This window comes from Trichomycterus rosablanca, chromosome 19, assembly GCF_030014385.1.
Source record: "Trichomycterus rosablanca isolate fTriRos1 chromosome 19, fTriRos1.hap1, whole genome shotgun sequence".
In the NCBI taxonomy this organism is placed as follows: domain Eukaryota; kingdom Metazoa; phylum Chordata; class Actinopteri; order Siluriformes; family Trichomycteridae; genus Trichomycterus; species Trichomycterus rosablanca.
This window is the reverse complement of record NC_086006.1, coordinates 1,480,208-1,502,513: the sequence shown is the minus strand read 5'-3', so window position 1 is coordinate 1,502,513 and position 22,306 is coordinate 1,480,208. Positions and strand designations below refer to the sequence as shown.

General features: G+C 44.9%; 1 protein-coding gene across 1 annotated transcript; it reads right to left on the bottom strand.

The window, feature by feature from the left end:
- Positions 1–7,156: 7,156 nt before the first annotated feature.
- On the bottom strand, positions 7,157–21,210 carry LOC134333146 (protein Wnt-7a). Its single transcript, XM_063014999.1, has 4 exons — positions 21,015–21,210; positions 17,683–17,909; positions 13,774–14,045; positions 7,157–8,980 (listed from the first exon to the last, which is right to left on the bottom strand). Exons 1-4 carry the CDS (start codon positions 21,083–21,085, stop codon positions 8,498–8,500), a joined length of 1,053 nt encoding a protein of 350 aa, XP_062871069.1. The 5' UTR covers positions 21,086–21,210; the 3' UTR covers positions 7,157–8,497.
- Positions 21,211–22,306: the final 1,096 nt, after the last annotated feature.

Genomic DNA, 22,306 nt, shown 5'->3' with positions numbered 1-22,306 from the left:
GCACACGGCTCATTTATTAGCTTAAGAGAACATAGCAGCCGTCATCGAGGCAAAACGTTCAGTTCAGGATTACAGGGACGTTCAGGAGGAACTCGCCCAGAGCTTCACACGTCCAAATGTGAAGCTGGAAGAGGCAAAATACATGAAGCCACGGCAGCGTTTGAAGCTACAGGTTAAACGATTAACCACAAATCAGGTCCTGAACGTAGTTACAGTGCCTTGCAAAAGTATTCAGCCCCCTTGAACTTTTCAACCTTTTGCCACATTTCAGGCTTTAAACATAAAGATATGAAATTGTAATTTTTTGTGAAGAATCAACAACAAGCGGGACACAATGGTGAAGTGGAACGAAATTTATTGGATATTTTAAACTTTTTTTAGAAATAAAAAACTGAAAAGTGGGGCGTGCAATATTATTCAGCCCCCTTGCGTTAATACTTTGTAGCGCCACCTTTTGCTGCGATTACAGCTGCAAGTCGCTTGGGATGTGTCTCTATCAGTTTTGCACATCGAGAGACAGAAATTTTTGCCCATTCTTCCTTGCAAAACAGCTCGAGCTCAGTGAGGTTGGATGGAGAGCGTTTGTGAACAGCAGTTTTTAGCTCTTTCCACAGATTCTCGATGGGATTCAGGTCTGGACTTTGACTTGGCCATTTTCACCTGGATAAGTTTATTTGTGAACCATTCCATTGTAGATTTTGCTTTATGTTTTGGATCATTGTCTTGTTGGAAGATAAATCACCGTCCCAGTCTCAGGTCTTTTGCAGACTGCAACAGGTTTTCTTCCAGAATGGTCCTGTATTTGGCTCCATCCATCTTCCCATCAATTTTAACCATCTTCCCTGTCCCTGCTGAAGAAAAGCAGGCCCAAACCATGATGCTGCCACCACCATGTTTGACAGTGGGGATGGTGTGTTCAGGGTGATGAGCTGTGTTGCTTTTATGCCAAACATAACGTTTTGCGTTGTGGCCAAAAAGTTCGATTTTGGTTTCATCTGACCAGAGCACCTTCTTCCACATGCTTGGTGTGTCTCCCAGGTGACTTTTTATAGATATCTTTGAGAAATGGCTTTCTTCTTGCCACTCTTCCATAAAGGCCAGATTTGTGCAGTGTACGACTGATTGTTGTCCTATGGACAGAGTCTCCCACCTCAGCTGTAGATCTCTGCAGTTCATTCAGAGTGATCATGGGCCTCTTGGCTGCATCTCTGATCAGTCTTCTCCTTGTTTGAGCTGAAAGTTTAGAGGGACGGCCGGGTCTTGGTAGATTTGCAGTGGTCTGATACTCCCTTCATTTCAATATGATCGCTTGCACAGTGCTCCTTGAGATGTTTAAAGCTTGGGAAATCTTTTTGTATCCAAATTCGGCTTTAAACTTCTCCACAACAGTATCTCGGACCTGCCTGGTGTGTTTCTTGGTCTTCATGATGCTCTCTGCGCTTTAAACAGAACTCTGAGACTATCACAGAGCAGGCGCATTCATACGGAGACTTGATTACACACAGGTGGATTCTATTTATCACCATCAGTCATTTAGGTCAACATTGGATCATTCAGAGATCCTCACTGAACTTCTGGAGTGAGTTTGCTGCACTGAAAGTAAAGGGGCTGAATAATATTGCACGCCCCACTTTTCAGGTTTTTATTTCTAAAAAAAGTTTAAAATATCCAATAAATTTCGTTCCACTTCACAATTGTGTCGCACTTGTTATTGATTCTTCACAAAAAATTACAATTTCATATCTTTATGTTTAAAGCCTGAAATGTAGCAAAAGGTTGAAAAGTTCAAGGGGGCTGAATACTTTTGCAAGGCACTGTATAAGGCCGCGGTGCTCCTAACTCGGGTCTCAAATCAATACCTGAGACTAACACTGGAGTCACATAAAAATACTTAAAAAATAAATGTAAAGACTTGCAGCACAATGTAGCGTGACGTATGTCTGATTTCCCAACTTCATGTCCATTTATTTATATAGACGTAGGTATTTATATTTTCCTGTGTTTTACTATGTTGTTTATGTTTAATGTTATACACAATCAGCCATAACATTAAAACCACCTCCTTGTTTCTACACTCGCTGTCCATGTTATCAGCTCTACTTACCATATAGAAGCACTTTGTAGTTCTACAATTACTGACTGTAGTCCATCTGTTTCTCTACATGCTTTGTTAGCCCCCTTTCATGCTGTCCTTCAATGGTCAGGACCCCCACAGGACCACCACAGAGCAGGTATTATTTAGGTGGTGGATGATTCTCAGCACTGCAGTGACACTGACATGGTGGTGGTGTGTTAGTGCGTGTTGTGCTGGTATGAGTGGATCAGACACAGCAGTGCTGCTGGAGTTTTTAAACACCTCACTGTCACTGCTGGACTGAGAATCGTCCACCAACCAAAAACATCCAGCCAACAGCGCCCCGTGGGCAACGCCCTGTGACCACTGATGAAGGTCTAGAAGATGAGCGACTCAAACAGCAGCAATAGATGAGCGATCGTCTCTGACTTTACATCTACAAGGTGGACCGACTAGGTAGGAGTGTCTAATAGAGTGGACAGTGAGTGGACACGGTATTTAAAAACTCCAGCAGCGCTGCTGTGTCTGATCCACTCATACCAGCATAACACACACTAACACGCCACCACCATGTCAGTGTCACCTCAGTGCTGAGAATCATCCACCACCTAAATAATACCTGCTCTGTGGTGGTCCTGTGGGGGTCCTGACCATTGAAGAACAGCATGAAAGGGGGGTAACAAAGCATGCAGAGAAACAGATGGACTACAGTCAGTAATTGTAGAACTATAAAGTGCTTCTATAAGTGGAGCTGATAAAATTGACAGTGAGTGTAGAAACAAGGAGGTGGTTTTAATGTTATGGCTGATCTGTGTGTGTGTATATATATATATATATATATATATATTTATACTGTGTTATTTATAATTAGTGAATTAGTTTATAGTTCATCAGTAGAAGTGAAATTTGGGCGCTGGAGGGCTGGATTGTTTTGACCAGACTAGCAGTCGCTGTCTCGTGTTGTTCTGGTACATTTTAAAGCATTTTAATCAACAAAGGTTTTCTAAGAAATGGAATCCAGTGGTTACCGCCAGCGTCTTCGTTTTAAAAGTGCTAGACCATGTGTTCCAGTACAGTTTCATTAGTTTATAGACACACTGAGACTCACCTACACCTCAGGTCAGTTTAGAGTAGCCACTCCACCTTCTGCATCTTACTGGGAGGTGAGAGAAACCTAAAGTACCTGGAGGAATCCTGTGTGATTATAGGAAGCGGACTCACAACGAGTAGGCGAGTACTGACCCCAGACCCCAGGACCCACGATGCTACCAGCTGTGCCACCGTGCCACTCAGTTCCAGGTCAGAGTAACATAAACACTGATCTTTGTCTGCACCAGCAGTGGAGCGTCTCTGTTACAGAACACACGGGTGTAAGTGTATAATTATATCTCCTTCATCTCTTTACTACACAGAGGATCTCCAGCACACGCTCGTCAAACACAACCACCACAACAGTGGCTCCACAGATAACACGCTGCTGAAGAGCTTTAGGGTAATGCTACGTGTTCATCCCCTCTCAACACTGGCGGTAAGACTTTCACAGGAAAAAAAAACAAGCAAAGGCTCCGATATACAACCTCATATTAGAAAAAGTTGGGACTGTATGGAAAATCTAAATAAAAAACAGTGTTTTTTTAATTTACTTTGACTTTTATTTGATTGCAGATCAAATTAACTCAAAATATTTCATGTTCTGTCTGGTCAGCTTCATTTTATTTATTAATAAACAGGCCTGAAATACATTCCAAAAAAAGTTGGAACAGGGGCAATTTAGGGCTAGTAATGAGGTGAAAACACTAAATAATGATGTGATTCCAAACAGGTGATTGTGATCATGGTTTTGGTACAAAAGCAGCATCCAGGAAAGGTTGAGAGTCTCTGATGAGTAAAGATGATCAGAGGATCCAGTTTGTCCACAAATGTGTGAGAAAATGATTAAAATGTTTAAAAACAATGAACCTCAAAGAAAGATTGGAAGGGATTTGCATGTTCTCCCTCTACGGTGCAGAATATCATTAAACCATTCAAGGAATCGGGAGGAATTTCAGTGTGTAAAGGCTAAGGGTGCAAGCTTAATCTGAACGCTCGTGATCTTCCATCCCTCAGACGGCGCCGCATCAAGAACCTCCACTCAACACTAGCTGATATAACCACATGGGTGAGGGATTAGTTTATCAAACCTTTATCAAGCTCTACAATACAGAGTTACTGCACACATGATACTTAAAGCTTTACTGTGCAAAAAAGAAGCCTTATGTTAACCATGTCCAGGAGCGGCGTCGACTTCTCTAGGCTCTGAGGCATCCGGGATGGACCATCACACTCTGGAAACATATATTGTGGTTGGATGAATCAATATTCCAGAACCTTTTTTTGGAACAACTGGAGGCTGTGCTCTGGACCAAAAAGGAATGGACCATCCGCTGTTACCACTGTTATCGGTAACAGGTCCAAAAGCCAGGGTCTGTCATGGTGTAGGGATGTGTCAGTGCACTTGGCTTCTGTGATGGCAGCATTAAAAGAAAATTACATTGAGATTTTAAAGCAACAAACACGACTCCAAGGCGTCTTTTCCAGGGACACAATACAGAACCAGAACCAGTAGGTACCACCTACTGATAATCTTACAGTACCTAATCTTAATAATAATCTTACATACCTGCACCACACATTCATTTACTAAAAGTCAAGTGGTGTTGAGTGTTTATTTAACAATAAATGGAGCATTAATAATAATCATTAACTTTATTACTGGGTTTTTATCTGACTGTGTGTTTGGTGCTGATGATTCACTCAGTAATGCTGAGCAGCTCCTCACGTCTGTAAAGCTTTTTCAGTTTAGCTTTTAACCAGCGCTCCACCCAGCCGCCATTCAGCTCTCTGTTATCCTGAAGAGAGAAGGGTTACGTCCCACCGGTGTTACCGTTCAGCCCTGCTCTCTGTTATCCTGAAGAGAGGAGGGTTAAGTCCCACCGGTGTTACCGTTCAGCCCTGCTCTCTGTTATCCTGAAGAGAGGAGGGTTACGTCCCACCGGTGTTACCGTTCAGCCCTGCTCTCTGTTATCCTGAAGAGAGGAGGGTTAAGTCCCTACTGTGAGTCCCGAAAGTAAAAAACACTCGGGATGGAGTGAAGAGGCCAAGAGTGGCTCAGTGGTTAAAGGTCTGAACTTTTAATCAGTAGGTTGTAAGCTTTACCAAGCTGCCGCCATTGGAGAACATTCATTGATGGGGGTCTTATGTTTTCTTTTTGGGGTCTGATTTCCTTCTTTTTGGGGTCTGATGTTCTCCTTTATTTTGGGGTCTGATTTCCTTCTTTTTGGGGTCTGATGTTCTCCTTTATTTTGGGGTCTGATTTCCTTCTTTTTGGGGTCTGATGTTCTCCTTTATTTTGGGGTCTGATGTTCTCCTTTATTTTGGGGTCTGATGTTCTCCTTTATTTCGGGGTCTAATGTTCTCCTTTATTTTGAGGTCTGAACTTCTCCTTTATTTTGGGGTCTGATGTTCTCCTTTATTTTGGGGTCTAATGTTCTCCTTTATTTTGAGGTCTGAACTTCTCCTTTATTTTGGGGTCTGATGTTCTCCTTTATTTCGGGGTCTAATGTTCTCCTTTATTTTGAGGTCTGAAGTTCTCCTTTATTTTGGGGTCTGATGTTCTCCTTTATTTTGGGGTCTGATGTTCTCCTTTATTTTGAGGTCTGAAGTTCTCCTTTTTTTGGCGGGTCTGATGTTCTCCTTTATTTCGGGGTCTAATGTTCTCCTTTATTTTGAGGTCTGAAGTTCTCCTTTATTTTGGGGTCTGATGTTCTCCTTTATTTTGGGGTCTGGTGTTCTCCTTTATTTTGAGGTCTGAAGTTCTCCTTTTTTTGGGGGGTCTGATGTTCTCCTTTATTTTGAGGTCTGAAGTTCTCCTTTTTTTGGCGGGTCTGATGTTCTCCTTTATTTCGGGGTCTAATGTTCTCCTTTATTTTGAGGTCTGAAGTTCTCCTTTATTTTGGGGTCTGATGTTCTCCTTTATTTTGGGGTCTGATGTTCTCCTTTATTTTGAGGTCCGAAGTTCTCCTTTTTTTGGGGGGTCTGATGTTATCCTTTTCGAGGTCTGAATTTCTCCTTTATTTTGGGGGTCTGATGCCCTCCTTTTGTGATCTGATGTCCTTCTCTTTGGGGTCTGATGTTCTCCTATTTGAGGTCTGATGCTCTCATTTTTGGGGTCTCTTTTTGGGGGTCTTATGTTCTTCTATTTGGGATCTGATGTTCTCCTTTTTGGGGTCTGATTTCCTTGTTTTTGGGGTCTGATTTCCTTGTTTTTGGGGTGATGGAACTGGCCACCCATGCAGAACCTCTGCTTAAAAAAAGAGACTGGGATTGAAACACGAGCCTCTGGTTAAATCTAACGTTCTGTTAGCAACAGCAGCTCTGTGAATGCAAACGTCTCTAACAGGGAGCGTTAGCATTGTGCTAATGCGCTGGCTGGCTCACTGTGACATTTTGTGGCTCAGTGTTGGAGTTGTTGTAGCAACAGACCATTGAGGATTGAATAAAGTGGACGTTTGCTTTATCTATTAGCCAAGAAGTGTCTCAACTGGCCCCCAACTGCTCCCCATTCCTCCATCCTGCACTTCAGGACATCAGACCCCAAAAAGAAGGACATCAGATCCCAATAAGAAGAACATCAGACCCCAATAAGAAGGACATCAGACCCCAATAAGAAGGACATCAGACCCCAATAAGAAGGACATCAGACCCCAATAAGAAGGACATCAGACCCCAATAAGAAGGACATCAGATCCCAATAAGAAGGACATCAGACCCCAAAAAGAAGGACATCAGACCTCAATAAGAAGGACATCAGATCCCAATAAGAAGAACATCAGACCCCAATAAGAAGGACATCAGACCCCAATAAGAAGGACATCAGATCCCAATAAGAAGGACATCAGACCCCAAAAAGAAGGACATCAGACCCCAATAAGAAGAACATCTGACCCCAAAAAGTAGGCTGTATAACCTCAATAAATAACCACGATTACTTTGTGATTTATTTCCTTTATAATAAATAACACACAGTGAGTCGATGGAGCGCATTAGCTTGATTTTAATGACACTAACACCTGCAGGTACGACAGTGTGAAGGTTAGCGCACCCCCGCGGCCGTGTCGCGAACGGGCCGAGAGGTGACGCAGTATAAATAACAAACGTTCATATAAAAATACTCTCTCACAAAATATACTCTCACCGAACGGTCTCCAGTGTAAATCTGTCTGGTTCCATCACAGTTCCAGTTCAGCTCCAGTCCCAGCGTAACGTGACTCTCCAGACTAGCAGCAAACGAATAAAGGGTGGGGGGGTCGCGGAAGACGTGAGAATCGCTACACGCGGCGCTAATTCAGTACATTTCTATTCGTAGTTCAGTAGGAAGGTTCCAGTTTGAGACGAGCAAGCCGCCGCTGTTAGCTGCACTGCATGGTCAAAAGTATTCGGACGTCTGTGTGATGGGCTTCTTCGACTGTGGGAACTCATGCCCATTTTGTGCCCAGGGCTCTGTGCAGAACACTGGAGTGGAACAGGAAAGAGCCTTCCCTAAACTCACTCACTCACCTACTTAACCGCTTATCCAGTTAGGGTCACGGGAGGGTGCTGGAGACTATCCCAGCTTTTCAATGGGCGCAAGGCACACAGTAACACCCTGGACCGGGCGCAAGTCCATCGCAGAGCAAACACACATACACACACACACACACACACACACACACACATTCACCTATAGGGCAATTCAGTGTCTCCAATTAACCTGACTGCATGTTTTTGGACTGTGGGAGGAAACCGGAGCGCCCGGAGGAAACCCACACAGACACAGGGAGAACATGCAAACTCCACACAGAAAGGACCCGGGCCGCCCCGCCTGGGGATCGAACCCAGGACCTTCTTGCTGTAAGGCGACAGTGCTACCCAAAATCTGAAGCATATACTTTCCTTTATACTGTATAACTGATTTATTAGACAGGGTGTCCCAATACTTTTGCCCATACAGTGTGTCTCTGTTACACAGTAGGCGGCCTCATAAATAAATAAAAAACATCAGTATTTGCATGATTGCACGTCCACCAGTAAAGACGTACCGCTAACAGGGCGTCAGGGTGCACACACTGATCACGATCGGCTTCTCCACGTTTCTCGAGGGCAGAGAAAAGTCAAAAAGCTTCGGCACATTTCGGACGGCTCCAGACACGCCCGACGCCGCGGACGCCGCCGGCGTAATGAAGTCAGAGGAACCCGATGGAGCCTGACGCAACTCAGGATTTCTAAAAGGAAGTCCGGTGGAGTCCGGCCTCTCTGTCCAGTGGTAATCCTCGAATCTGGTTCTAATGTGCAAAAATAAAACAGCAGGGTCGCCCGACAGGTCCTCGGGGTGGTGCCGCCCGAGCCTCACTTGCAGGTGAAGACCTCTGTCCTCTCGGTGCATGTGTTGCACTTGACGTAGCAGCACCAGAGGAACTTGCAGTTGCACTGCCACACCCGCGAGTACTGGTGCGTGTTGTAGCCCCGCCCGCAGCACATCAGGTCGCAGCCGTTGGGGTGGTGCGTTAGCGTCTTGTTGCACACGCGCCCGTGGGTGCCCACGCTGCCGGTCACCGGGTCGGGCTCGCAGTAGCTGGGCGACTTCTCGATGTACACCAGGTCCGTGTCCATGGGCTTGCGGTAGGAGAACGGCTTCTTGATCTTGAGGAACGTCGGACGCTTGTTGCGGGTGGCCTTGACCGGCTCCACCTGCACGGCCTGGCTGTACTGATCCTTCAGGATGTAGCCCAGCTCGCGGAACTTGGGCAGGGTCGTCCAGCACGTCTTGGTGGTGCAGGAGCCCGACACGCCGTGGCACTTGCATTCCAGACGCATGTTACGCTCCAGGAGCTGATGGGGAGGAGAAGAGAACCAAAATTAGGACCAAAAACAAGCACAGTTACACAAGTCAGCACAACTGACGGTTACAGACTAAACTTCACGTGAAATGTGGTGGTGGTAGCACCATGCTGTGAGGATCAGGGGCTGCGCAGGATTGATGGAAAAATAATAGCGCACAGCACAAAGACTCCTCAGATCTGTTGAACGTTTGGGTCAAGACTTCAAAACTGCTGTTCCAGCACTGCTTCCCCCCAATTTCCTCCCAGTTTAATCATATCCAATTCCCCAGTCCTGACCGAGGAGGGTCGTGACTAACACACGCAGTCTGATTTATTTGCTTTATGTTCCTTAATGGCAGAAACTCTCGTTCTGTCTAATCAGACTAAACTTCATATGAAATGTAGGTGAGTGGATCAGACACAGCAGCGCTGCTGGAGTTTTTAAACACCTCACTGTCACTGCTGGACTAAGAGTCATCCACCAACCAAAAATATCCAGCCAACAGCGCCCCGTGGGCAGCGTCCTGTGACCACTGATGAAGGTCTAGAAGATGAGCGACTCAAACAGCAGCAATAGATGAGCGATCGTCTCTGACTTTACATCTACAAGGTGGACCGACTAGGTAGGAGTGTCTAATAGAGTGGACAGTGAGTGGACACGGTATTTTAAAACTCCAGCAGCGCTGCTGTGTCTGATCCACTCATACCAGCACAACACACACTAACACACCACCACCATGTCAGTGTCACTGCAGTGCTGAGAATCATCCACCACTTAATAATACCTGCTCTGTGGGGGTCCTGACCATTGAAGAACAGGGTGAAAGGAGCTAACAAAGCATGTAGAAAAACAGATGGACTGCAGTCAGTAATTGTAGAACTACAAAGTGCTTCTATATGGTAAGTGGAGCTGATAAAATGGACAGTGAGTGTAGAAACAAGGAGGTGGTCATAATGTTATGCCTGATCGGTGTGTGTGTGTGTCTGATGCGCTTGGCAGCCCCCTGAACTGAAATGTGATGAGTGAGCACAGTGTGCAGTAGAGTAACTGTGTATTGTGTTCACGCCGGGGCTCGGATCAGGTTTCGGGTCGTGGTGTGTGAACGAGCTAAAAGAACGTCGGACTGAAAGTGTGTTCTGATCAGACCAAGCTTCATGTGAAATGTGGTGGTGGTAGCACCATGCTGTGGGGACCAGGATCTGGATCTTCTCTAACAATGGTTGGGGTCGTCAGATCTGTTGAACGTTTGGGTCAAGACTTTAAGACTGATGTACCACTGCTTCCCACCAATTTTCCTCCCAAATTTAGACATATCTGATTCCCCAGTTGTATCTCCACTAATGACTGAGGAGAGCCGTGACTAACACGCCCTTTCCGACACGTGTGCAGTACAGAGCACTTCTCTTCACCTGCATAAGGAGGGTTCATATGGAGATCAGTATTGCGCACGGAGAGTCACACACTGATCCTTATTAATACGGACTCTCCGTGCGTGATACTGATCTCCATATGAACCCTTCCTGAGGTCGGGCACTAGGACTTAAATAGTACACGACTTAAAGTACATGACTGTTGGACTCTTAAGTGGTAGAGGATTAAAAGGTTTATTCTAAGGGGGTAAACAGTTTAGGGAAGGCCCCTCTCCGTGTCCCGGAAGGAAAGTTCTCACTGAGCAGTCCTATTAAAGTCCTAGTGCCTGACCTCAGGAAGGGTTCATATGGAGATCAGTATCGCGCATGGAGAGTCACACACTGATCCTTATTATCTCCCGTCTAAGAGGTCGTGATTGGAGCAGGTATGAGGAACCTGTTCGACCCTCCCTCCCTCAGACCAGCCGATTGTCATTCACGTATTCACTCAGTCTTCGCTAAGTCAAGACGGGTGTTTTTGTTTGTTTTTGGGGTAAGAATACGGTGCGACTCGTAGCTTGTGTCTGTATTTTTAAGCGAATCGTCCCACGGCTCCGACCCCGAAATGTCACCCTAAAAGACGAGCTTAGCATTTCAAACCGCATTGTTAGCCTCGCACAAAGTTCCTCTTCTTCCCCCCCGCGCCCCATCAATCAGCGTGACCTTTCCGGAGCCGCTTATCCGTTAAAGCCGGTGGCTAAAAGTACCGGCGACTTTTGTTAGCTCGTGTTTAACGGCGGGCGACGGCGGCCAAAATCTTCCCCCGGTGTCATTACCTCAGCCGGCTCCACACAGAGCGTCCATTTAGCAGCCCGGACACAAAACCCGCCGGCTGAAAGGACCTGGACGCGCACTCGGGCCGCTAAGAGGCGATTCAGCCATTCAGAGGAGACGCTCATGAGCCAAGAGGCAGAAATCAGCCGCCGTGAAGCGGTCACACGGTGTCACGGCGGGAGGGTGAGCGGACGAGGCGCCGCTTCTCTTCCCCGTCATTAAATCCAACCAGGAGAGGAAGGTAAAAAATGCAGGAAGCCTCGTAGGAGTCAGAATGTTTAATGTCACTTTTAAGCGTGCCAAAAGTATGTGGACGCTCTTTCTAGTTTTTTTAGCGGGTCAGACTAAGCTTCATGTGAAATATAGTGGTGGTAGCACCATGCTGTGTGGAACAGAGGCAGGCTCTTCTTTAATGGATCAGTCCACATATCTTCCAGAACTGGTCATATCCGATTCCCCAGCTGTATCTCCTCTTCGAGTGCTGACCGAGGAGACAGTACCAGTACAGACCGCTTCTTTTCACCTGCACCAGGCTGTATATGGAGATCCGTATCACGCACGGAGAGTCACGCACTGATCTTCATTATCCCCGATCGATCAGCCAGTAGAGGGCGTAACGGCAGCATCGATCAGGTGGAAATGTTGCCCATCATTCCCCTCCACGGCGAGGGAGCCACCTTGTGCTCCAGCCCAACGTTCCCAGAGTTCCTCTCCCTTCCCTAACAGTCTCTCAATCACTCTTTATTTGAATGTTTGTGGATGACCTGACCATGAGCTTGTTGGGCATCTCATTCAAAAAAAAGTTTAATGTGAAATGTGGTGGTGGTAGCAACATGCTGTGGGGACCAGGATCTGGATCTTCTCTAACAATGGTTGGGGTCATCAGATCTGTTAAACGTTTGGGTCAAGACTTCAAGACTGCTGTACCACTGCTTCCCTCCAATTTTCCTCCCAAATTTAGTCGTATCCGATTCCCCAGTTGTATCCCCACTCCTGACTGAGACACTCGGAAATTTGTGTTCGGTTAAAAAACCTTCAAGTTACCCTGAGCAGTACCAGGTATTAAAAGGTGTAAAGTACACGACTGTTGGACTCTGAAGCAGGATTAAAAGGTTTACTCTAATGAGGTTTAAGTCGTAGTGCCCGACCTCAGGAGCGCTCGTGTGGCAGAAGTCCCTGCAGTCATGGTTTCTCTGCAGGAGACTCGACCCCGAACAAACGATCCAGATACGCTTGGCGGCACATCGCGGGTTCATTCGGGACGTGACAAAAAGCTTTTATTGCAAAGCGTTCACCCCTCGAGATATCGACTGGCACCGGATCAAAGCCGGGCGGGGCTGAGGGCGCGAGGCACTTTCACATGCAGGTGAAAGTGAAAAAGCCATAAAGGAGCGACTAAGAGGTCGATTAAACGAGGGCGGGGCAGCACGGAGATGAAACGTTACTGTTCTTCCCCATTAGATGGAGAGATGAAGCTCTATAGGGGATGACGGTACGAGTCAGCGCTCTGTAAACCGAGCAGAACGGGGGTAAGTAGGGGGTGAATAAGGGGGGGGGGGCACTTTTGTATAGATCCTCTGATCTGGGCTGTAATCAAACTCTGCCACTTAAACCGCTCTCAGCCCTAAAAGCTTTTGATTATTGAGCTCCGGTGCCAGGCTGTTGGCGAGAGTGTACCGGGATGCCCAGCGCATCAACTCCGCTTCGGTCCGCAGGTTCTTTCTGAACCGTACGGTGTGTCCGGGTCAGATCCAGGTCAACGTTTGAATCTGATCTGATAGCTACGTCCACTTGGTGGTCAGTCCAGTCCTTTACTGGTTTGTGTCAGTTTGGTCATTGACCTGTGGTCACGTATAACATTAATCTAATCACCCACCTCTTTATTTATTTATTTGTAAATATGCCAACCTGATGTGCCAACGTGTTCTTGTACACGTCCTGGTCCAGTTCTTGGACTCTTGGGAACTGACCCTGACCCTCTCTCGTCTCTATTGCCACACCCACTCCCAACTGAAAAGGGCAGAGGCTGTCACGCCCTCTCTGAGACATTTGTACCCTCCGATCGCTTTTCACCTGCCAGGGGGCGGAGTCTCACAGAGCGCAGAATTGTGTAGTGACAGACCGGTCAGCAGAGGGCGCACTTTCACTACTGTCATCCCCTCCCAGTACAGACTGGTCAGCAGAGGGCGCACTTTCACTACTGTCGTCCCCTCCCAGTACAGACCGGTCAGCAGAGGGCACACTTTCACTACTGTCATCCCCTCCCAGTACAGACCGGTCAGCAGAGGGCGCACTTTCACCACTGTCATCCCCTCCCAGTACAGACTGGTCAGCAGAGGGCGCACTTTCACTACTGTTGTACCTCCCACTACAGACCGGTCAGCAGAGGGCGCACTTTCACTACTGTCGTCCCCTCCCAGTACAGACCGGTCAGCAGAGGGCGCACTTTCACTACTGTTGTACCTCCCACTACAGACCGGTCAGCAAAGGGCGCACTTTCACCACTGTCATCCCTCCCACTACAGTCGATCGTGTGTCTGTGCAGGAGCCCGGCCGGCTGAACTCCCTGCTAATATTCAGTGCTCACACACCGCCGATGTTTCACCATGCCGTACGTACCTTCCGTCCCACCTCGTTGTTGTGGAGGTTCATGAGCGTCCGTGCACTCTGTTTGATCTCCCGCGCGTCCATGAAGACCTTGGAGAAGCCGAGACCGTACCGGATGTCCGCCGAGCAGCCGCCCCACTTCCACCCGTCCGCCCGGCCGTGGAAGCCCTGCTTCTCCTTGTCGCAGCTGCACTCGCTCAGGTTGCCCCGGGTGCAGGCCGCAGTCACGGCGTGGGCCACGCCCGCCGCGATGATGGCATAGGTGAAGGCGGCTTCCTTACTGCCTGAAACAGCAAAGAAAATGTAGATTAACATCCGAGCACATCGGTCACAAAAACAGAAGAACGCAAACTGTAGATCTTTCAGCATGGCATCGCAGCGTGCCACCTTCCAACAAGTCTGATTATTACATTGCCACTCATGCCAACACTTACAGCTGGTTTCTATTGCTGAGCAGATGCACCCAAGCCAAAGATCACCATGCACAATGCCAAGCAGCACCAACATTCCCTTTGGCAGTTGTAGCCTAGTGGTTAAGGTGCTGGACTAACAATCGAAAGGCTACTGGTTCAAGCCCTACCATGGCCATTTTACCACTGTTGGACCCTTGAGCAAGGCCCTTAACTCTCAATTGCTTAGACTGTATACGGTGGATAAAAGCGTCTGCTAAAGCCCGTTCAACACGTGCATACTGACAGCTGTGAAGTGTGGTGGAGGTAAAAAAACAAGTTTCTATTTTCTTTTCTGTTTGGTCAAGACAAAAAAAAGTGTAGAAAATAACTGACCTGAACGGAGCCCTAAAAACAACCCCGTCCAGCATATTTGGGATTAATCGGAATGCCGACTATGAACCAGGCCTTATTGCGCAACATTAAGCCAAACTCAGCGACGCTCTGGTGGATAAACGGAAGTGAATCCCTGTGGTCATGTTTCGAAATCTGAAGAGTGAAGCAAAGGCGCGATGAAGCTTCTGATTGGGCAATCGTGGCACATCTTTATGGTTTGACCACCCGCTTTATCCCCTTCAGGGTCACAGTGGGTCCAGTTTATTGAATCACTGGGCGCAATGCAGGACACACCCCGATCTATATGTAGACTGAGGATTCAAACCCTGGATCTGGGCGTTAGTGGGCGTAGCGTCACCCCAGCGCTCAGAGACAAGATCAGACAAAACTGAATGACCGGGCAGGAGCGAAACGTTATCGATCCACGGATGTCGGAGATTAAACGTCTACATCCTGCAGTTATCAGCTGTCGTCCTCCTGATCAATCATTTACACACCGCTGATTGTTTGCAGAATCGGCGTCTAGATACCAGCTAACTCAGATACGCCGTAATAGCTAACACGCACCGCGGTGCAAGCCGTAAATTATGCCACGCTCAGAAAACGGGAGCCAGGGTGAGTCCAAATCAACTCGAGGCCACAAACCACAGATGATTTTAATACAGATGATTAAATGGTCACGTCACAACAGGAACGCGAAGTACCAGGTCAAAGCGCCCATGCTGACTCCTGTCCGCCGTCAGGAACACTTACAGTAGGCACGCGGGCATCGCAACTGGACCTCTGGTCCAACTGGATCAACTGGTCAGATGAATCCCGTTTTCTTCATGATTGTGTGGACAACAGGGCACGTGTGTATTGCTTATCCATATCAGAGGATAAACGAAACCAGAATGCACCGAGGGTCCAGGGCTCAGCGTACAGGGTGGGTCACAATGTTTTGCGGCTGTGACAAAGTGGTGGTCATAATGTTTTGGCTCAAGCAGTGTGTAGTTTATGGATTTATTCATTTATTCATTGGTGGTTTTGGCTGTTGCCTCATGTTCTTTGAATATGTTGATTTCCTGTCACCTCATATTTATACCCCAGTGGAACAGGAAGTCCTCAGTGGAGGGAATAGGGAGGAGGTTGGTGCGAGGATCCATTAAGGATGGAAGAAGGGAATGATGACCTATACAGGCAGTCAATTAGGACTTGGGAGAAGATTTAGTCGTGTCCTCTTCTCCCAAACCTTAGATATTCCATTTATTAGACTTTCATTAATTAGGTCGAGTCCCACCGCTGCCAGGTCAAGCTCTTGGCGTTTAATTGTCCGGATTGTATTCGGCTACAGTTAGAAGCTACGTAAGGCCCTAAAAACAACCCCACCCAGCATATTTGGGATGGATCGGAATGCAGACTGTGAGCCAGACCTTATCCTGCACAACATTAAGCCAAACTCAGTGACGCTCTGGTGGCTAAACGGAAGTGAATCCCTGTGGTCATGTTTGGAAATCTGATTGGTTAATCGTGGCACATCTTTTACTGATGCATCATTAACATTTTTGGTTTTACCACTGCAGTGGGTCCTGTTTACCAGGGATCACTGGGCACAATGCAGTAACACACATATATCAAACTATATGTAGACGCTCTACTAGCCGAGAGCACTGCTGAGGGTTCAAACACTCGGGGTCAAGATCAGGTAGCAACCGCTAAATGCTAAAAAGTCCAAATGAAACAAGAACTTAGACTTTTTGGTTCGTATAATTTTGGCTGTATAATCATCAAACGTAGACACGAGTGTCTCTTCTCACGGAACAAACCAGCCTCGATTAGCGGAGACTCGCCCTCGCCGGGTGGCGTTGCAGGGGCGGCGGGCGCGTGTTTATTTACACGCTTCGCTCCTTTAATTGCTATTATTGAAGGAAAAGGGATTTTCTCGCTCCTGCGCGAGCAAAGGCTTTAATCACTGCAAATAAGAGAAATCCTGGCGTACAGGAAGCCACACATGTGCAACAGCACGTAGCGAAGGCAAACACGCGGCGTGCTCCGGCTCGACGGCTCCTATCAACCCCGACACGGCCGGGGGGCGGCGCCGTAATATTCATTTACAAAACCGACAAGATCTCGCCTGCTCCTCCAGATACCTGCATGACCCGAGGGTAGCGAACAGGCTGGCCTCATCCGCCAGACATCTCAGGCATGTGGGGCAGGTAGACTCGGCTCAACTGCTCATTTATTTATTTACTTTTTCACTTATTTATTTATTTATTTATTTATTTATTTATTTATTTATTTACTTACTTACTAACTTCATTATTTACTTATTATTTATTTATTTATTTATTATTTATTTACTTATTATTTATTTACTTATTTATTTATTTACTTATTTATTTACTTATTTATTTATTTACTTATTTATTTACTTACTTACTTATTTACTTACTTATTTACTTTTTCACGTATTTACTTATTTATTTATGTATTTATTTACTTATTTATTTACTTATTTATTTATTTATATACTTATTTATTTATTTACTTATTTATTTATTTTTTCCCAATCTAGTCGTATCGAAATATTGCACATATTCCACTGCTGACCGAGGAGGGTCGTGACTAACACACGCCATCTCTGACACACGGACGGGTTCATACGGAGACCCGTATCGTGCACTGAGAGACACACACTGATCTCCGTTAGTGCCATCGATCAGCCAGCAGAGGGCGTAACTGCAGCAGTTATGGGGAGTCCTTCCCACCCTCGGACGAGCCAATCGTTTTCTGTATAGATGCTTGCAGTTAGAGTTCTAATTCATCCCAAAGTATGAAGTCAAGTGTGCCTTTCAATGTCTAGGCTGTTTCTACCATCCCCTGGATATCAGGCACTCATGTCCGTGCAGGCGCCCGACTGGTAGTTAGTTCTCGTCCACACAGCGGATCTGGGTTCTGCACCAGTGTAATCACAGTCGCTCGGCTCTACAGACCAGATTCCCTCCCAGTCCTGAACAACCAGAGCATTTCTCTGCTCCCAACACCTGATCCAGCTCATTACAGGGGTGAGAATCAGCGCCGGGGGTAAATCAGGTGTTTCAGGTTCCTCACATAAAAGACAAACTAAATTCTCAAAGAATTCGGGGTTCCAACGTACCCACTTTCAGCTCTTTTCCGAAGACGGTTCTCTCTCCCAGGGCAGAGCAGTTCCACCGGCCGTTCCTGAACTGAAACTGGCACTCGTTGATGCCCATTTGCGCCCCCTCTCCGATCACGATGATGGCGTCGGGGCGACTCTGGCAGATGATCCTCTGTCGGGGGGCGAGTCCTGGGATTTTGTTGCAGATGATGCTGGCTCCCAGTGCTATGACTGACGAGAAACCCCTGAAGAGGAGTAAAGAACAAACCGTCAACCTGCTGCCTCATACTGAATCCACCCTAAACCTGCTGCCTCATACTGAATCCACCCTAAACCTGCTGCCTCATACTGAATGAGAACTGAAGGCAGTTGTAGGCCTAGCAGTTAAGGTGCTGGACTAGTAATCGAAAGGTCAGTGGTTCTACTGCCAGGTTGCCATTGTTGGGCTCTTGAACAAGGCACTTAACCCTCAATTGCTTACACAGTATACTGTCACAGTGCTGTGAGTCGCTTTGGATAAAAGCGTCGCTAAATGCCGAAAATGTAAATGTGAATCCACACTAAACCTGCTGTCCCATACAGCCTGTATGTATTTGGGTAAAATGCACCCCACAGGGGGCAGAATGCACTCTTTTAAAACCTCTATACACTTTCGGTGTCAAGATGCCAGAAACTGTTTGGTAGTGTCACATAGGAACCATGTTCTGGTTCCCTAAAGAACTTTTTATTAGACAAGCTTTTAAAGAGCTTCTGATGGAGCCACAACAATAAAATATCAACAATAAAATATCTTCCCATTATACTTATAATTATACTTATAATTTCCCTTTTTTATATAATTCATTTATGTTGAGAACTACCACACAGTATTTCGTTGTACCATGTACAGTGACAAATAAAGTTTCTATTCAAATCTATTATTATAATATAGGTTCCAATGCCATATATTTATGTATATACTAGTACTACTACTAATACTACGACTACTAGTACTAATTCTACTACTTATACTATTACTTACACTAATACTCTTACTAATACTACAACTACTACAACTAACACTTATACTATTACTATTACTTATACTAGTACTTCTACTACTACTAATACCACTACTACTAATAATATTAATATTAATTTTAATTACACTATTACTACTTTTACTAATACTTCGGTTACTACTACTAATACCACCACTAGTGGGACATTGTAGCCTAGTGGTTAAGGTACTGGGCTAGTAATCATAAGGTCGCTGGTTCAAGCCCCACCACTGCTAGGTTGTCAATGTTGGGTCCTTGGGCAAGGTCCTTAACCCTCAATTGCTTAGACAGCATACTGTCACAAAAATGTAAGTCGCTTTGGATAAAGGCGTCTGCTAATTGCTGAAAAAGGTAAAAAGGTAAAAGGTACTGCTACTAATAACAATAATTATACTACTAGTTATAACAGTAATAATAATACTATAACTACTAATACTACAACTACTAGTACTAATTATACTACTTATACTATTACTTAAACTAATAATCTTACTAAAACTATGACTACTAGAGCTAAAACTCATACTACTACTACTACTACTAATAATAATAATAATTAATGTTACTACTTTTACTTATACAACTACTTATACTACTAATACTAATATAATAATAATCATTATACTTTTACTAATGCTACTAATAATAATTACACTACTTCTGTTACTACTAATAATAATAACAATCATTATACTACTAGTTCTAATAATAATAATAATAATAATAACAATAATAGAATAAATCAGATATAACAATAATTGATTGCAGGTTGTGTAAAAGGTTTTTAATAATATAATGAATCAGTAAATGAGAAGCTTGTTTTCGTACAAACCAGCTGAAGTGGCGACAAAACAATTAAAGATTTAAAAGGGTTCTGGAAACAAGATTATTAGTTATAACGTATAATTATAACTGTATATTATTATTATTAACTACTTATTCTAACATGTAAGAACATTCACAACAGGAGGTAAAAATAAAAGCTCTTTATTTTCAGCCTAATGAGTTTTTGTTTGTTTGTTTTTGGACGGCCCGTAAATTCTTAAGTTTCAAGAGGTTTAATAATAATTATTATTATATTATATTATAAGGACAGTGGAATTATTTTGTTAACATTAAAGGATGGTTCCAGAATAAAAAAAAAACTTTGGATGCATCCATCATTAATGTATAAAAATATTTATTAATATGATGTCCCCGATTTTAAATAAACGCTTATTAATCTGCCAGTGTATAAATTCTTAAAGATCAAAAATGGAACAAATCTTAAATTTACACCTCTAAATCCGACAAACATCCTACAATTTATTTTATTTTATGGATTTGGGATTTAATGAAGAAATATTATATTAAGAAGCAGGTGTAACAGTGATGAACTATTTTAATAAAAAACCTATTTTAATAAAAATTACCACAGTGGTTTTGCAGGATTGAATGTTATTCATTTTGAGGATATTTTAAAGATATTTTAAGGATATTTTGAAGGTATTTGAGGATATATTGGGGATATTTTAAGGGTTTTTTGAGGACTAGTGTTTTACCGGGAGTTTGTTCAGAAGCTGAAGTTGAATATTTCCTGTTTATTTTCTTAAGAGATCAACTCACTGATACTGACATAGCATGTATGTACATAATCCGACATAATTTATCAGACACGTCTATATAAATAATAAATAATTAAAAACAGAGATAATTTAGTAAATCAGTGTTAATAATAAGGACATGCTGATAGTTTTTCTATTCCTGAATGTAAATATCAAACCGTCTGTTTCGTTTACAGGTTTGGGGATCCAAAACATGAACCTCACACTTATTTAATAAAAGACTTATTTAACTGTTTGCTTCAATAATAGACTGAAGTATTATTGTTTTTAATGTTTATTTGTGGCTTTAACAAAAACGTTCCATCCAGAAAGTTCAGTCTAATCCCAAGCTTCGTCAGGGAACCAGTGTGGTTAGTTTACGCATCTGAACTTTTCTGACACATCTTAAGATTGATAACATGTTGTTCGTGTTTATTTTGTGTGTTCACTTTTTAAATAAATACAAATGATTGTATTATTTATTTTGTAAACAACTGACTGTCAGTTTTCACCTCCCAAATCTGAGCTCAGTGTGCGTTTAAATCTGCTCTGTTTTGTTTCATTTTGCGCCAACACGATTTACATTTCGGCTTTTCAGTAAACAAGATGAACTGGTTCTGCTCTTCTCCTGCGGGGTGAAACCTTTCATAAACCTTGTGTAGGTGTAAAATCTGAAGATGAGGGTTAAATGAGCCTGGATGGGTGCAGTGCGCCGTGCGTAACTCACCCGATCTTCAGGTAGATTATTCCCAGACAGAGGAACATGCGGAAGATCCAGCGGCGCGATTTGCGGCTCATGATGGTCAGAGCAAACGAAACCGAAAAAGAACTCACACAGCTGGAGGTTTCAGATCAACTGGCAGCTGATGAAATGTCATGTGCGGTTCCTTCAGGTGGTGAAGACGCAGTGTGGAGGTGGCATGGTGGCACTACTGTAGGAGGTGAAGCGCATGTGGGACACCTCACTGTCTCAGAAGCCTCAGAACCTTCACTGCTTTGCGGAGAACCTTGCGCGTCTCTGTTGGTCTCCTCCTGTGGGACATGCGCCTGTTCCAGCCCTCTGCTGTTCCTTCTTCTTCTGTAGGACCTGTGCTTCTGTCTTATCCCTCTTTTAAGACCTGCACCTGTTTTGTGCCTCTTTTTTGAGCCCTTTTGTGACCTGCACCTCTGTCTGACTCCTCTGTAGGGTATGTGGAACTATCTGAGTCCTCCAGTGCTCAGCAGGTTTTTTTTTGCCTCCTGTGGGGTATGTGGCTCTATGTGCGTCCTCCTCCTTCTGTATTGTGTGTGTGTGTGTGTGTGTGTGTGGGTGTGTGTGTGTGTGTGTGTGTGCGTGTGTGTGTGTGTGTGTGCGTGTGTGTGTGTGTGTGTGTGTGTGAAACCTGCAGATGCACACTGGGGTGTGTAAGGTGTCGCACAGGTTTTGCAGATCTGAGCCCACCTATAGAGTCTCACATCTAATGCGCAAATGCAAACTCACCTGTTTCTGTATTATTTACCCAGTTTGTTTATTTATGTTTATCTATATGAAAAGGTACTAATCACTAGCCAATCAGATTGTCTACAGAGTCGGCCAGCCAAAAACACATCAGTAGGTGAACAAGCTACCCTAAGAAGTACATGGGGGCATGAGTGAGTCAGTAATGCCATGCATTGGACTGGCACCCAGTACAGGGTGTGTTGCCCTGTTGCTCTCATCCTGCTCAACAGGACAGGGGGGTTTGGTTTTTTGGCTTTGATTTGACTTGACCTTGTGCATTACCACCACGTTAACCTATTCAGAGTCACAGTGAGTCTGATTCACTGGGCGAAAGGCAGGAAACCCCCTGGACAGGTCGCCAGTCATTTACATTTACATTTTCAGCATTTAGCAGACGCCTTTATCCAAAGCGACTTACATTACAGTTACAGTATACAGTCTGAGCAACTGAGGGTTAAGGGCCTTGCTCAAGGGCCCAAGAGCAGCAACCTAGCAGTGGTGGGGCTTGAACCAGCAACCTTTGGATTACTAGTCCTGTG